Source organism: Dermacentor andersoni, chromosome 1, assembly GCF_023375885.2.
Source record: "Dermacentor andersoni chromosome 1, qqDerAnde1_hic_scaffold, whole genome shotgun sequence".
NCBI lineage: Eukaryota > Metazoa > Arthropoda > Arachnida > Ixodida > Ixodidae > Dermacentor > Dermacentor andersoni.
This window is the reverse complement of record NC_092814.1, coordinates 46,601,381-46,619,158: the sequence shown is the minus strand read 5'-3', so window position 1 is coordinate 46,619,158 and position 17,778 is coordinate 46,601,381. Positions and strand designations below refer to the sequence as shown.

The 17,778-nt window shown below is 40.8% G+C and overlaps 1 protein-coding gene across 1 annotated transcript in view; it reads left to right on the top strand.

Annotated features, from left to right (window-relative positions):
* Mms19 (MMS19 nucleotide excision repair protein) overlaps positions 1-17,778 on the top strand; it is a 73,247-nt gene that overhangs the window by 46,085 nt on the left and 9,384 nt on the right. The window contains exons 19-24 of the mRNA XM_050191111.3: positions 374-679; positions 5,322-5,396; positions 6,573-6,681; positions 6,778-6,860; positions 8,110-8,268; positions 8,674-8,834. Coding sequence (XP_050047068.1) covers positions 374-679; positions 5,322-5,396; positions 6,573-6,681; positions 6,778-6,860; positions 8,110-8,268; positions 8,674-8,834 — 893 coding nt within the window. The remainder of the gene's footprint in view (positions 1-373; positions 680-5,321; positions 5,397-6,572; positions 6,682-6,777; positions 6,861-8,109; positions 8,269-8,673; positions 8,835-17,778) is intronic.

Here is a 17,778-nt window from a genome sequence, read left to right as displayed (position 1 = left end):
CTTCTTGATGAAAAGCCAACTTCACATTATTGATTCAACCAACTAAATTGAAGTTCAATAGTATAATGAATGCAGGTAGGATGAATTAATGGATAGAACGAACATATTTTTGTGTTGGATGCAACGGAGTTAGTATTATGAGGTTGGACTGAGTCATTAGTCATGTAATCCATACTGTGAATGATGTTCCTTCCTAGGGTGAAATCGCTCAGTAAAATATTGTATGTTTTGTAGCACTGAAGTCCAGTGCATTTAGTTTCCTATCCTTTACCCTGGATCTGCATTGTTGATAATGCACTCTACAAATGACATGGCTCAGAGTTTTCCATCTGCAGCCCCCTTCATTTGTATGCACATTCTGTTCAAATTGCAGGCCAACAGCTCACTGCTGTTGCTGGAGTGCATTGTGTGCCATGCACGTCCAGAAGCACTAAGTGCCAACCAGCACCTTGTGAAGCTGCTGATCAACGCCCACTGCCAGGGTACCTGCCAGCGTGCGGCTCAATGCTTAGCTGGCTATGTGAACAAGCTGCCAAGTGCTGACCTAGAGGAGACCCTGGGCTGCCTGTGGCCATGCCTTAAGCCTGAATGGACGGCAGCTAAGACTGAACTGCTGCTCTGGGTGATCAAAGCACTTCTATTGAGAGGGTACCCAGACCTGGCTCCATATACAAAGTTGGTAAGTTTCCAATTTATTTATTTATTTATTTATTTATTTATTTACAAAATTTTGTAGCACTATTAGGGCCAAGGTTGAGGACTGGGTGTGTTGGTATAGCATATTAGAGGCTCGATTGCACAACATTTGTGTGTGTCATCCAAATGTTGCGCAATCGAGCCTCTAATATACTATTAGGGCATTATAGCAGAAGGGGAAAACATGTACGTGCAACTTATTGCCACAATTACACTAGATAAATATGCACACTCTACAGAAGTAGCAAACAAAAGAACCACGGTATTGAATTGGAACTGAACCAAGAACAACACTGCTATTTTTGCTTGAACCAGAGCTGAGCCGGAACGTTAAGATTTCTTTCACTTTAGAACAAAACTGAAAAGAAAGAAACAATAGTTTTTGGTTCGGATTGGCCACCTTCTCTGGAGCCTTTTGTCTATACATGCACTGTAAAAAAAAGAAGAAGAAAAGGAAGAGGCAATTTTAGTGACATAACCTTTCCTATTTCTCACTTTTTCTGTAATTTCACTGAAAGTTGCTGTTACTGACTCTTTTTTGCCAATTTACAAGAAAAAAGATTGCTTCCGGAGTTCACTTCCTAATGAGAGCAGCATTTACTTGCCTCCTGACTGCAGTTCTCAGAGAGTACGAAACAGTCAAATGTTGTGATGTGGTTGTGACAGAACATACCAGTATAAATTACCACTCTGAAGTTGAAGACTGCACTATTTCGGACTCTCCAGGGACTGCAGTTATGTCCAAGAAATTGGTCCTTGAGTGCACATAGTGCTAGTACTCATGAGAATTGACGAGGCACCTGGCCCTACACTCTACTCTACAGTGCACTCTTAAAAACGTTTGCACCCTTTGGGGCTTATGTTGTACCACAGCAATAATCGTCATCTGCCTTGTGCACCTTTCCTTTCTTTAATGCTGTGTGCCCGATACTTCCAGGCCATGAACGGCACGCACGTCTTCGGCGTGACATATAACATTCTTGACAGTAAAGTAATGAGCACAGAGTTTCAAGACAGGAAACGCAAGCAAGGCAGATGACTATTATTGTTGTGGGACAAAATAAGCCCCCAAGGGGTGCAAACTTTTTTAAGACTATATATGTGAATGTAGCTATAGTCTCTGTGGTGTGACTAACCCGGCAAGCAGCTTATCTTTTTTAATAATTCACTCAAGCATATGAAATCTGTCCGCCTACAGTTACATGGGTGAAGCTGCACACAAATGTTAATAAAGGAACCTTAAAAAGCAATTTCACTCCCAGTACTTATGACAAAATTTTCACTTTATCTTACAGTGGCCATTTTTTCCGCAATGTTGCCTGGACTTTTGGATAAGCTGTGCTACCTGATTTATATATGCCCGCAAGCTTGCCGTGATTTTCAAAGTGGCAGCACATTTATTGCAGCTTTCAACATGTTGCTGTTAAGGCAGGCATGTTAGTAATACTTTTATGAGTGTTCCAAATTGGTGACCCACTAATAAATCTCCGGTAGTGGAAGAGCTATATAAAATTGCTCAAATGAAGAAGTACTCCCTAGCTTGGCTCTTACTTTTGATCACATTGGTATTTAAATTGAAGTATCTAAAAGAGCAGCGGCATTTGCTTTTGAGGTATGCTTCCACAATGTGATTTTTTTTTAACTGCTTGCAACCTGAAGAACAGCATGCATAGGTACTTTCTTCCAGTCTTTCTGTGTAGCTCAGTGGCACTGTCGAATTTTTGTTTCAAAATAAGTTCACGCTTTTTTCTTGTATTGTTATTTGGTATTGCAAATAAACCTAAACTGGTTCAAACTGTTATGAACTATATATTTTTTCTCTGGAGTTAAACCAGAACTGAACAGTTCTAACTAAACTGGAAAGAAAAGTGTTTCAGTATGACACTCTGTAAAGAACACAGACACACACAAAAAAAGAGACAGCATCTATTACATAGTTTGCCTTCAATATCAGCTCAAGTTGCAGTCATGTCAAAGCAAGCCAGTGTGTATGAAATGCAGCCCAAGTGACCATGAGGGTGAACATAATAGTGCGATGCGTTGAAGAGGGAAGCAACAAGATGTCTATACATTAGTAGTTACTGTTGCCTTTTCCTTTGTGTGTTCTCCTCAAACATTAACCACATGGACAATTTGAGGAAATTGGAACTGACAGACGGGTAGATTACAGATGCTTGACGTTTAAGTGCCGAAGATGTACGTACGTACATGTGTTGCAACACATAGCAGTGCAGTAGTCAGTCAAGGGTGAATCCTGGGTAGCCTTGATAGGGGCCCCATTAAAGCATACAGGGAACAAAGGTGAGTAAGGAGAGGGAGTGCATTGTGCCCCCAAGGCCTCCCTCTGGATTCACCAGTGCTAGCAGCTACTAGAAGTAGCTGAGCTGTTGCTGCCACTACGCCTCAGGCTACATTCTCCATAAATCAGTACCTTGGTGGAAAAAGCAATGTCACCAAGCACACAGAATGCATAATTGCATCTTATCCTATTTTAATCAATGCCAAGGATTTAACAGCTTCAGCTTTTTTCATAGAGATGAACTGAGGCTAGGAAAGAAAAAGGGGGAGAGGGAGAGGACAGTCAAAGGAATACTGTGGCACAAACATGTCAGCTCTTTTAGCGGTAATGTAAAAAAGAAGCAGTATGTGAAAGGTTCAGAAAACTTAATGGGAGCTGTCAAGCCATAGCACTCTCATTCTTTGAAGATAGCCAGGACCAAAACAATTAGAGGTCTACATAATGAACAACTCATATGCTAGGTATAAACCACATACATTGGACAGCTGAATTTGTTTAATTTAAACCTGCGGAAAGATCATGTGGTATTTACTCGACAGGCAGAGGCTTTATCAGAAAGACGAGATGCAATATCTCAGAGGCAATACCATAAAGGTGAAAGTTAAAGGGACTGTTTACCACCCGGAACATGTCTTTGGATTGTGGCGGGAATGAGAAGATTCTGTGTCGAATTAATGGAAACAAACATGCTTGTACAGTGTAAACAAGGAATTATATATTTAATTTGGCTCTGAAAGTGGTGCAAGAATGGCATGTGATGGCGCTTGATGGTGAAATGGTGCAACCAGTCAGTGTACCATCACGTAACGAAAAAGCCGGACAGGGAGAGCTGTTTTGCTTGAATACAATGTTGTATTGCCTGAAATTACTATATTTGATGTGCATTACTAACTTTTCTTTACATGAGAGAATAATTTCTTTCTTGTTTCCAGCTAGTATGTGTTGAAAAGTGGTGCTGCCTTGTGCAAACGCACAGAGTCACGGTGAATGGAATGGTGTATTGATGCATGGCCTTCGAGATTGCACATCCAGTAGTCAGTGTTGCTGGCTTCCATACACAGTTTTCAAAAGAGAATATGCATATTAGAAGACCTAGTTTTAAAATTTTCTACTTGCTTTCCAGAGAAACCACTGCTCATTTAGACACTTCAAATTGGTGGCTTTCTTTTGCACCACAAAATAGAAAGTCCTTGAAAAATGGTAGACAGTCCCTTTGGTGGGTTGAGCAGTTTACATCATAAAGTTTGCATCATGAGAGGACACCTACAATGTGATCTCGTATCCATTTAACCAAATATACATGAAGGGTTACTTTCCTAAAGCCTGTAAACAAATCCTGCATTAGAACATTAGAGTCAGCTGTGGCTGCTGTGTCATAAAAGCTCCAACTATTAAGAAAGAGCCTGTATACTGAAAGCAAGGTGATCTTACTTAAAATATTTAATGTATGTATATGTCAAATAGCAGACTTCTTAAAGGGGCCCTTAAACACTTCTAAATGTTGCCGATCTGTAGATGAGGCTCCTGTGAACATGCGAGCCAAATGTTATTGCCCGGTGTGCAGGAGGGAATTTACAATCTTGTGTCAAAAACAGTGAAAAATTGCTTGCTTTCTCGTTTGCAAAGTCGTCAGCAGCTACGTCGCAGGCCTATCAGGTATTCGCAGATTTCGTGATTGCAAGAAAATTCTCAGTAATACCATAACTGCTAACTTTGAGTTAAATAAATGAAAATACATGTGTCTGCAATCTCAAAAAGAACAATAATGTATTTAATCTTTGTTCTTTCGGTCTACATACGACAGTTGCGTGTAGCTGCGTCTGCTGCGCATCGTCTCGTAGATCGCACCGGCATGCTTGGTACATTGATACTGCAGCCGCCATGAGTGCCGCGATGAGCAGTTTCACCAGCAAGGTGCTCTGACAACCACGTGCTCCGATTGCTCCCTGTAAGCGAGGTAGCTCCACGTCGGAGCGCCCATCTCACATCAAGCTGCCCAACTTTGGGGCAGGGCCTTGCCCCCTTGCCATCCCCCCTTGTATCTTTCAGCAGGCTAGTGGATACAAAAAGAGCGAGAAAGCTGTGCATCAGTGTGATTACCTCTAACTCCACTTATACTTCAAGGATTCGAAAAGTTAATGTAGCAGGAGATTTGTGAGGTGACATCCTCTAAAAGTGAGGCCTCTTTAAGGGCCTCTTTAAGGGCTCCTTTAACAGATTCTTTGAAACTGATTCAAGTGATTCAGTGCAGTGTATACAGTATAGTCCAATACTAGAGTACTTGTAACCAATTATCAACGTATCGTACTGATCCTTTCTCTTTCAGCTGAAAGATCTTTTGAAAGATGGATTGCTGGGAAGACATGTCGCCAAAGGCTTTCGACAAATTCTGCAGCCATCAGTGAGTAAACAGGATTCTTGTTTGATTTTCTTTTGTTTTATATTATTGTAGAGCTATATTGTTGTTGTCATTGTTTTAATAATACACTGTCATGTTGCCAATTATTATTTATTTAAAACATTATCATTATTATTATAACTACTATTTTGTGTTATATTATTGTAAACTCCAAATGAAATTTAGAAGACCACAATGCATCATTCAGTACATGCTAACTGCTGCAGGGGATGTGAAATTTAATGCAGAAAATGTGCTGAAAATTTGAGCACACAAGGAATTTGAGGGTACAACAAAAGTGACAGGGAAGACCTCAAGCTATGTTGGTCTACACATTCATCGGCAAGCATTAAATGTGATTTTCACATGAATTGACATCATATTTCAGCTGCAGTAAATGCCTTTCTAGACACACAATACAGTTTTTCATTCAGTGTTTTGGGTCGACTTCTCATTTCGTGTGTTCTCAAGAATGTTTTTAATCTTAAGCAGTGTAAACCTAATTTTGCATGGAGGTGCTGAAATGTGTGCAGAAAGTAATTTTCTGAATTCCATTTGAGTCTACTTGATTTCATTAAAGAATTTAAAAGAAAAGAAACACGTAATTGTTGGCTTTACAAAGGAAGTTTGTGTAAAACATATTTTCTTGTTATAGAGACGTATCATGGTGTTTTCTTTTTTTTTTTTTTTGTACTGAATTGCATTCTTTGGCCTTTCTAGCAGCAACATATTGTGAATATTAATTCTCCCAGACCCAGTAAGATACTACAAGCCTGTACCAAAGAGCTTGTTTCCTGTATCTAAATACATTTATGCCATTTAACAAACTTGAGCTATAGCAAATTTACGAGCAAATTTGTAAACAGAAAATTGAGCTATACAAGCTACAAGCCTCATTGAAATATCTTCAGCATTAATAATGATTACTTTCTTAGGTGTACATGCAATATGCATGTGTGCCTGAGAAAAGCAGTAGGGCAAAAGTGGCAAATCAATGCTGGTTAAGAATGTCAACTGGCAATTGGAAACAGTCTGGCAACAGCAAGTTGACTTCACACATGAAAGTCTATGTTTAAATTTCTATTGATGATTAAGCATGATTGCCCTTTAAGTAATATCTGGTGAGGCCCACTTGTTTCTGTCAGAAAGATGTGGTAAAACTGGATTTTTTTTTTCAAGGTCTTGACAACAGAAGGGCACTGCACAATCATGCTAATGCATCCGCAGCGGTTCTTTGTGGAAACTGTAGACTTCTTAATCGAAGGTTTCAACAGTGCCACAGGTGAAGGTATGAAACAGATGTTTTACCGTGAATCTGTGAGATTTGGTGCGACTGGAAAGCAAGTGCCAAGTGTGAGATCTTGCCTCCTTTTGTGATTGGCAGCTGTGAAGGAGAACTTCCTTATGGGCCTTTGCTGCCAGCTTGCCTATGTTCCTAAGCCCGTGGTGAATACTTATATTGATGAGGTAAGCAAAACAAGATCCACAAAAATTGCACTAGTCTTTCCAAGTGTTGGACACACGATGTTTCGAATACTTACACCATGTCTCTCCGGTGTCCAATTTGTGATTGATTCATGGGGTTTAACATCTCAAAGCAACACTAGAGCTGGGGTCTCGATTAATTTGTACAACTTTAATGGGCACCTAAACCTGAGCATGTGAGTGCTCTTGCATTTCTCATCGAGTTCCGGTTGCTGCAGCTGGGACCTCAGCAGCAGAACACCATAGCCACTGAGCTACAGCAATGAAGATTGTCCAGCAGCCCATGCAAAAAAGTGCTTGTGCAAAGTGTCGTACAGCTTAGGAAGGCTTCACATGCCTGGCTTACCAGCTGTAAGATGGTTTAAAATAAGATATAGTGAAATCCTATTCTGAAATCTCACTAACCATTCATAGCTACACTACGGTAGAATTGTGTTGTTGCACAAAATGCAAAAATGCTGTTTCAGTAAACTTTTGGGGCAGTACAGTCCAGCTGTTTTGTCATAATATTCTTTTTAATCAGCTATGGTGTGAAGTTACTCCAAGATTAAATCTGACCTATAGTGAAGATTGAGCCAAAAATTATGCAGATCTAATGCATGCATGCAGCAGGGAGCCCACTATTTCGCATGAATAATCGCTTGCTCCCTCTTGTGGTTTTGGAGGCCTCTCTTTATCATGACCGATCTATGACATCATAGACGTGCGCGACAGCCGATAGATTTAAGCCATTTAGCACTTGTTCATGATCTTAAGTTACTCCCGAACACATGCATGCGCACCCCTCCAAACTTCTTACAAATGGGGAAGCAGTGGTTGTTAACGATTCTCGCCTGCCATGGCATCACTCCTTTGTCACTCTTGGGCAACTTTGTCAGGAACCAACTTTAAAAGCTTAACATAAGTGCACTGCAGAAATACGGTAAGTAGAAATTAGAAAGAAGCAATAAGCGGGGCAGTGCTGTCAGTGCTGCCCCAGCTGAGACAAAATACTGTGTTGAAGAAAAATGGCAGAAGTAAATATTGCAATCTTTATATCTCCGTTATTTTAGGTACTTGTAAAAAATTTTTATGGCAACATATTCATTGAAAGGCATCACACTCCTCCTGAATGAAAAAGCACAACTATACAAGTTTGTGTATATGAGTATAAGCATAGCTGTGTAGCTTGCATTGCACAAGCAGTTGCTTTAACTTCATGCATACTTTTAATTGCATTTTACATGCACAGATCCTGCCAATCTTGGTGACTGCCTTGAGCAGTGCAGAGGAATCAATAATAGGAGAATGTGTACTCCCATGCCTTACTGAAAATGTAGGCCTGATGGTTTCCTGCCTCAACTCAGTCTTGGTACAGCTTCTACGGCTTGCAAAGCCCCCTTTTTCCATGGTGAGAACACTTCTGGCTTACTGCACTTGCACGTTTGCTCTGCTGAGCTTCACATGCCAACATAGCAGATTCATTTTAGAACATCCAGAAATTAATCAAAACTGTACTTGTCTAGGATGTTTCTTTAAGAGGCTTGTGAAACAATGTCAGATTAGCAAGCAAACCTTGGACGGGCCTATGCCCTCTCCAGCACTGCCAAGGAGTAGGATAATGTCAGTATGTTGTCCTGAAAATCCTTCAGAACAGGCATAATATAAAGAAATGAATAATATTCTGACAAGGAGAGAGAGTGTTCAGCATTAGATGGACAGAGATCACTTAGAATCTTGTTACTAGTGTTTAGCACAGCACTTACGATGGTTGCAGTGAACCATACACAGTGCCTCTGTGTCACACTGTTCATAGGAAGTCCGCCGGTCAGCTTTGGAATGCTTGCTCCGGCTTTCCACCATTGAGGAGAATAAGTTGCTGCCCTATCGACAGCAGGTGGTACAAGGCTTGACACAGTGTTTGGCCGACCACAAACGCGTTGTACGCCAAGTGGCAGCTCAAGCATCATCAATGTGGTAAGTAAAAATTTAATACACTGGTGGATTTACAAATTATTCAATAAATACTTGCATATGTGAAATACTAAAACTTCATTGAAATTTAACAGTGAAACCAATTTATGGATAAAAAAATTGTGCTGTGTTTATACAGCAAAAACATCACAAATATTGCAGCAGTGAATGATAGGGTTAGCCCCTTAACCATTCTGGCAAGCCTAGTTTGCCATGCCCAACTGTCCCCAAACTGTTCTTTTTTATGACAAGTCGAGCTTCTCCATGCTGAGTCATTTCCACGAACACTTACGAGCTTGTCCAATCTCACTAGCTTTCTGCTTGAATGTTTTGAACAAGAAGGTCTCATGCCGTCTTGGAAAATAAGCATTTACATAAGTTCAGGTGAGAATATTTATTATAGAGGTACAGTTTTAACCCTTTCTGGGTCAATGGCGTAAATATACGGCACCGCAAACAAGTCCAAAACGGTCGATGCCATATATCTACGGTGCTATCTGTACGTTTAAAAAGCGTGCCAGTTTCCGAATTTTTTCTTTCCTGGCATGTACTGCCACTATGTGGGAATACAGGGAATTTTTTTCTCGTGCCTCCCTCTCTCGGTTTTCGTTGTATGGTTTGTTTTAGAGCTAGTTTGCTCCGACGCATCTATGTACTACCGCTCGCGCATTGGCGTGCATGCGGGCGGGCAGCGGATTGAGGTTTGTTCCGCGGGCGGTTTCGGCTTCTTGCACTCGCAAAACTGATGGCTATCTCGTTACTAATCGCTCAAAGGGTGGCCACCTGTTTCTCACTCGTTTAGTGCTCACAGGGGTGAGCATGGGAAGGATGTCGCTGTGCATGCGTTTCCTTTTCTTTTCTTTTTTTTTGGCAGACTCGCGATATCTGATTGCCTCTGGTTGGCGATAAGATGAAGATTAGCAGAAGTTTGTCGCACGTTTTGCTTTTTTGACGGGCACACAACCACACAGTTTTCTTTAGTGCGCTCACCTACGCAGTAATATTTAAAACAGCGCCAAAAAACACGGACAAGGGAGGACACAGGACGAGCGCTGAAACCATGTCACCTACGAAGTTCGATTACGCTATGGACGTAAATATTACTTTACTGAAAATATCCCCTTGGGTTGAAGTGCAGTGTTGATCATTTGTTTGACACAGTAAAAGTCTTTAAAAAAATTTAAACTACTTTATTCTGGTGCCCTGATGTTTGCTCTTAAGCTAATGTCACTGCAAGAAAAGTGTGAAGTTTATTTTTCAACAAAAAGAATCATGTTAAAATTATGTCACAAAAATGGTGGACCTGGTGAAATAGTATTGAAAAAAAGTGTTGTGACTTTGAAAACAACCTATTCACTTTTAAGTAAGTTTTATAAATTTAATCTAAGCTATTAACTTCAACTGGGATATTATCAGCTTGGAAACTACCAGCTGGACACACTTATGGAGAGCCTGTTCAAATTGTGTGGAAACAGTGAAAACAGTCTGTATTCTTAAATAGTCAGCAAGAAAAAATTTTTCTTATGATGGTGTCTGTAGATTGGCATTTTTATACTTCCCAGTTTTTTCATATTTGTCATGAACTGCTATATAATTACCTGGCAGTCCACTTCATTACTGGTTCTAACGTAGCCACTTACGATACCAGTGGATTACTTGTCATTTAACTTCCTTCTGATGACCTGTGAGACGCAATAATGGGCACTAGATTGAATTGTGTTTCATATATGCTAACCACTCTGCCAAGTTTGTCACTTTCAAAACAAAAAGACCTGATTAATTGATTTTCTGAATTCAGTGGGAAATATTGTTCTTTTTGGCCTCCCACTAACCTTTGCAAAGGATTGATGGCAACTGCAGTGATAATTATCTGTTCTTTCCTTAAATTTATCACAGTGCTGAAATCTTCTGGTATTTCTAGTTTTTCTTTGATGGACACTGGTATTAATGGTGTACCTCAAGGAAGTATATTGGGCCCCATGATATTAATGCCTATATATAAACATAAAAAGGGGTCCTACTATGCAAGATATACTATTACAAAAGTTGAAAGCATTATATACTACTTTCTGGTTGCAGTTTTGACTGTACACTGTATAGACCTCTAAAAACACTGAAAATCTGTTTCATACACTGTACATATGAAAAACTTGTTCAATAAGCCTTATGTGTTCATCTGCAGTGTCCTAAAATTTTTCATATGTGCATTGCAGAGAACTGGCTGAACAGAAAGGCATGAAGCTTAGCACTGATTTACGTGTTAGCCCAACTTAGTGTCTTTATTTCATCTCAGTAATTGAGCAGAATAGGAGATAATGCATAAGGACTCTGTACTTGAGGCCGAGGTAGGCATTCCTTATTGACTTCATGTTAAGAATGAGAACTACATTCTGCTTGAAATGCGTCTGTCAGGAATTAACATGAATTTCAGCAACAGCTCATCCACTAGTGTAGATAATCCAAAAATGCAATGGGTGTGGTAGGTTCAAACTGGCACACTGATATTAAAAAATTGTATATATGTTAATCTAATGAAAACAAAACTATTTTGCAAGCTGTGAACAAGAATGCTCTATGTTGCAACGCGCCCTTAAAGGGACACTAAAGTGAAAAATGATTTCTTCTGCATCAGTAAATTACCATTCTACAACACCAAAAACACCACTCATACAACGATAAGACGTTTGGTAAGCCAGAAGAAGCGCAAGAACGAAATACAAGTGGCGACGCCTACTTAAGTTCCCGCACCTGGGGGCTGTGACGTCTTGGATTTTTATAGCTTCTTCTAGGGCCTACTAATTATATATAGCGGTACAGATTGACTACACTGTGTTCTAAAGGAACCAAATATTAAACATGGCAAGTTTCGGGAACCTTTATGCAGCCAACGCGGCCCAAATGCGAAAACATAATTTGGAATTCCTGACGTCACGCTGACGTACCGGCGCTGGGTTTTCGGCACGAAATTCAAATAATAATACTTGGACCTTCATTTTCTCATCTAATAATCAAACTATTTTTTTTAATGACTGCCTGCAGGGTTCTCATACAATGCTTCATTAGTCTAAACTGATTTATTGTTTTGCTTTAGTGTCCCTTTAAATTGTACAATATGTAGCCAATGAGTGCGAAATTCTTGGTGTTATATTCTCACCATTCTGAAAATGGGATCAGCATGAAAGTTTTGGCAGTTTCAGGTGTGCTTTCTTGCAGTTTACTTTTCCAGTAAGGACAAATTTATTATGGTCTCCTCACATGATGTTTTATTGACTGTAAATTAGTGTGGGCGGCCACAATTAATTAATACACTGTAGCTGCTAAAAAAATGTGTGGTTCATGGCAAACATTCATTATTTCTTTTTGATGCACATTGCTTTTCTCTGCTTCGATGAAGGTAGACTACATCTGTGACCTGCATTGCCATTCATTTTGCTTCTAACCTTAAAGGGCAAATCCGATAACATAAGTATGCATTTTCTTAGATGTGCTCTCCTGGGAACATGCATAATGTGCACCATGCGGTGTGGCTGAGATTTGTGTAAAACACAGTCACACGTTCTGGTCAATGGGCAAATGCAGTGGTCTGAGCAAGCACAGAATTTCCTTCATGATGTGCGTTTTCTGCTTTGGTACTGCTGCAAAGCGTGCGGTGTTTTTGAAAATACATGCACAATGACATTTAAATAGAATTGGTAGACTTCAGATATTTTATTTCAAGTTTCTCGCAAAAGAATATTTTTAGAACAAACAAAGCAGCCAGCTAATTTCTTGATAATTGTGACAGTTGCCAATAAAACATTTTTTTTTTTCATTCCTGTAAGTAATGAAAATGCTGTGAAATTGAAATGTGCAGTAAGATGCCCTTAATTTCTTGCTTTGATGTCAATCGTCATATGCATTTTGTGAATGTCATTCTCTGTCCAGTTACTGTCATATTTATGAACTTGTCAATTGCTTTCTAGTAGAATTTTTGTTCTGTAAATGTTTTTCTAAAAATAGTAGCGATTAGCTAGGTGCGTATATTTTGTGTACTAAATTGTATTGCTTGTTGTAGAATGATAGATGTGCAAATGCTGCAATGTAAATGCTTGTTTTCAACTGTACTCTCTCTTGCTCACCGTTGTTTTGAGCTCTTATTTAAACATTATTACGTTTAAAACCCGCCTATAAATGGCCCTAGAGTGAACTCTTGCTTAGTGCGAATAGCTCATCATCAAAGAAGAAGAAAACACTAAATAAAAATTTTTAAAGCCTGTGGAATGCTCCCTACTTACAACAACCTGGCTGTTGGAGTCGGTCTGTTCAGAACAAAAGGAATGAGCTATGGCACAGTGGTGTTGTGATCATATGACACACACCCAGAAGCAAAAAGGAAGCACTACTAGCTTTCATGTCAGAAAATTGGCAGCAGAGTATGTTCAAAGCACAGAGGGACACTAAACATAATTTTTGAAGTTACTACCTTGCATGTCGAACTTTACAGCATTGAGCGCATAGAGAGGCTGTCAGGTGCCTACATTCGTTTGCTAGTGGCGGCCTCAACTTCAATAAAGCAAGGGGCAAGATAAAGCATAAAAGAGCAAAGAGAGAGCCTGGTGAAGTGTGTTAGATCATTGGGTGGGTGGGTGTTACAGAGCTTCAAGTAGGCCACAATGACATGCTTTTGAGGTTTCTGGGGGGAAAAAATCACCTTGTGCATTATATTTATGCCTCAAATATTGGTCCCCCAAGTTATTTACAATTATAGTAAAGTTCCACAATAGTGAAGTTTTTGCACCATGAAGCAATTTGTTATAAGCAGACTCAATTCTATATTTTGCAAAGATGTATGGGGCTATCAAGGTGTGGATACAGCTTCTAGCGATAATTCTTTCTGGAAAGTAATAAAACATTTTAACGCTGGCATTATTGAAGGCATGGCAGAAAAAAAATTGTGGCAGTAGATTTTAACTTCATTTAGCCCTCGTAATCGCATGCCGCCAATACTTTGTATGAACTTTGGGGTATGTTGTATATTCGCGACATCCGGCACAAAGGCCATGAAATGTTGTACACATATAGAGAGAATAAGAAACAAGTCTGAGCCAGTTCCTAACTTGCTCGAAACTGCTTATTTTGCACTAACGATGAGCACATATTTATGAATGGGCTCACATGACTTTTTCTTGTGACCTATGAGTGGTGAAAACGCCGATAATAGTTCACATTTTTGTTCAGACTGTGGTGCACGTGGTACTGTGCACATAATAACTGGCCAGTCCCTCGCAAGCTAGTCGATGGTTGGCATGTGCTGTTGATGGCTGGCCAGTGTCCGGTGATGTCAGTGCTAATGCAGGCTACAGACAGGGGTGAGACCATGGGAAGGGCAACAGGCGTAGGCCCTCCTCCACCCCTGAAAAAAAAATTGCTGGCTACGGGCACACACTTCACACGAGTTCTCTACCTCTTGGGGGTGATTCCACGAGCGCTTGATATTTTTGTTTTGTCTGTTTTTTTTTACATGTTATGTAAGAATATTCAAACTACACGGAACTGAAAATATTATTCCCGAAAAGCCTTCCCAGCAAGCTAAAAAAATATTCGAACGTGGCGACGCGAGCGTCCTATTGCTTACCACAATATTTTCCAATTTCATGGCTGAATTAAATGCAAACTAAAAACATTGTGTTGAAAAACTTTTATGGTCATTTTGATACGCTTTGCCGTAAATTAGTTACATGCGTCTTTTTATGCTATCCGCAAATTAAAATGTAAAAAAATTCTAAACATGGCCCCAAAGTAAGAAAAGTTTTGCAACTTTGATATGTCTTGGTGCGTTTTCTATTTCACACAGAAACTTGAAAAAAGTGTAAAACATAGCACATTCTCTTTGCAACATTTATGCAAAATATTATCTTCCTACATGAAACACAAGAGAAAAAAAAGATAGTTAAATAAGTTAAAAAGAAAGCTCATTTTCAAGAAACAAAATTTTAAAAACTCTGGTTCTAATTTTTGAAAAAATTTTGGATGGAAGTTCGCTTATGTCAGGCAAAACATGGGTGCGATAATATGTTTACTCATTTGCTTTATTCACAAAATATAACAGGCCAAAGTGACCCATGTTGAGGGTACTGGCTTCAGTACCTTTGCTGGTTGTCTGTCAGTTTGCATTGTACACAAATCTAGTCCCAATTTCTTTGCTGCTTCAGAACTTTGCTCTGGCAGGTTGTTTTCAACAAAAATGTATTATCAGATTTTATTTGTGTGTAGCATGCGCGGGGGTAGGGGGCTGCCGCCCCCTAAAGTGCTAATGCGTACTGAGTTTGCAGCCTACAACCTCTGTGGGCATCACACTAATAACTCCATTGTTCGCTTGTCAACAGCATGCGAGACACCGCGAGTGAATGTTGTGGCTGACTTTGCCAAAACCCGCCTGGTGCACACAGTAATTCACCTGTAAGTGGCACCAAGGCAGGCTAAACTGTAAGTCACGGAGCGCTCCCATAATTAGAAGGTGCACCATTATAGAGCTGCTACTTCACTGCCTGCTCCCCATCCCCACATGCACTGAATACTGGAACTTTCTTTGGCACCACCGCGTGAGACTCGCACTGTGCCTTTCTAAAAACTTATCTGAGTGGTTTCTCGAGCTGTTTATTTCGTTTCCCGTTATCACGTTTTCCATGTCACTCACAGATGTCTTCCTGGTGTCTTCCTGTCTTACCTCGACTTTCACCTCTGCGTTTCAGCTGTTCGAAAAAGTGCAGTGCGGCATGACTGAGCCAAAGGCTGCCGAAGTTGCCTAATTTATGATGTTTTGTCAGCGCCGTGCTGACGCACTTTCCCACGCCGCGAACAGCAGAGGTCACTGGTGGCGCCAGACAAACATTATCCTTTGTTAACAAGCGTGGCCAACATGTAGCTTTATAAGGCCTTGTTAATAGAACATGAAACTGTGAGATATTCTGGAGGCTCAGTCACGACAGCAGTACAGAAAAAGTGACAGAAAGGGTGCAGTGCTGTTCAGTATAAATGTTTCGACTTGGTCTAGCTAGCTGTTCATTACACGCAATGCATGTGGCTCATAGCTCGGTCCAAGTATTCCGTGCTGATTATTTACGCGTTCTCAAGAAGATTGCCAAGAAAAAAAATTTTCATTGCGTAAATGTTTTGGATGTTGCCTCCCTGCGGAAGCTACTGCCAGAGGCTGAGGATATTCGTGACACTGACGAGGTCTGTAAACATTGGTTTACGTGCATTCCTTCAGGAAGAAGAAGCGATTGACACCTTGAACAGGTACATCCACCTTTCTTCTGATGTTTGACCATTGAAGCTACCATCTTGCATTCACAAATGCAGCAGACGATCTTATAGAAAGAGAAAACGGGCTGAGATTGAAAGCATCGTGGTGATGAACATACATTCAACTTTAAGCACTGCATACAGAAGCGTCGGTACAACTGAACTGTCTGTGACAGAATGTTGTGCATGCACTGGTTGGTTAAATAGCTTGAAGCGAGCGTACAGGGCTTCAAGGTCCTATCGAGAGCGCCTCCATCTCTTAACCATCATGCCACCAGAAGTTGAAAACAAATGTGTTCAAGAGGCAATCCCACTTGTCACAATGTACATGCTCAAAAAGACCTGAAATCGGCGTGAGAAGCATGGAATGTGGTCAGATTTTGATCCCTACATGAGGTCAAAGTTAAGCCCATCGGATGTATAAGCTGCGCTCGACTACTTCACCAAGGGCGAACTTTGGTGCTCTTGGCAGAGCCCGAACAAGAAGGACATTGTGTCAGTCATCACGAACAGCCAGAGAGAGTACGGCTCAAAGTGGTGTATGACACATTCTGTCCGCGAGATGTTCTGTTGTGCTGCTCGCACCACAAGAGGTTTGCGTTTCCGTTTATTGCACTAATGCCAACCTTTGTGTCTCCATGTTTGAGGATGTTTGAGGTTGTAACTGGCATAGAAATCTCATTGAAAACCGTAAAGTATTGTGCCTTTACAGCTCCCAAACCACAGATTGTATGTTAGGTGAATGCGAGTGCTGCCCATAGAGTGAAAGCCTCACTTTTGCCAGTCTAGGAACAGCAAATGGACGAGGTCACATTTGCTGTTTGGGAAAGCGGTGACTTCACCACAAAAGACGTCGTCCCCAACCCTTTTTGTGAAAGAGCTTGGCAAATGGATGACCAAATGGATTCCTCACAAATACATACGCCACTCTCAAGCCATGGCTATTCATTAGGCAAAGAAGTGTGAGCAGCATGGAAGCATTGTTCTGCATTTTGATTTTGCGGTAAACTGGACTGTCCTTCTCTCATATGAAACACAATTGTACCATTGGCACAGGAAACAAATCTCCATTTTCACCTGTGTCGCCACGACAATTGGAAAGCAACGCATAGCTTTGCTGTCATAAGCGACGACATGCATCACGATACAGCACATGCCTGCTATGAACTAGGTAGAGTGCATGAAGTGTTAGATGAAAAAGCGCCCATCTCCTGTCACGTAACATATGTCAGCGATGATGCAGCGAGCTATTTAAAAAATAAGTACCAGCTGTATGAGTTGTGCCACTTAAGTTATACATCCTCAAGGTGGATATTTTCCGCTACCAGGCATGGGAAGAACGCCTGTGATGGTGTGGGTGGACTCCTTAAGCACCAAGCTTCCCTGCACAACCTGAGGTCTGGAAGCGCCGTCTCCATTGAGTTGGCACATGAGATGGTCTCCTAGCTTAGCTGCAACATCAAGAGTGTGGCCCTGCTTTATGTGCCTGCTGCAGCCAACGAGGAGCATCGTCAGCACAAGTCAGTGGAGTGGAAGTCAGTGCCGCTTATGCTAGGAATTCTGTCATGGCATGTGTGGTTATGCGCCTGCAGTCAGTCAAGTGGAGATGCGCTGTCTGTTGCGAGAACTACCCCTAGCCAGCTGATGGTGATTAAACCCTTTT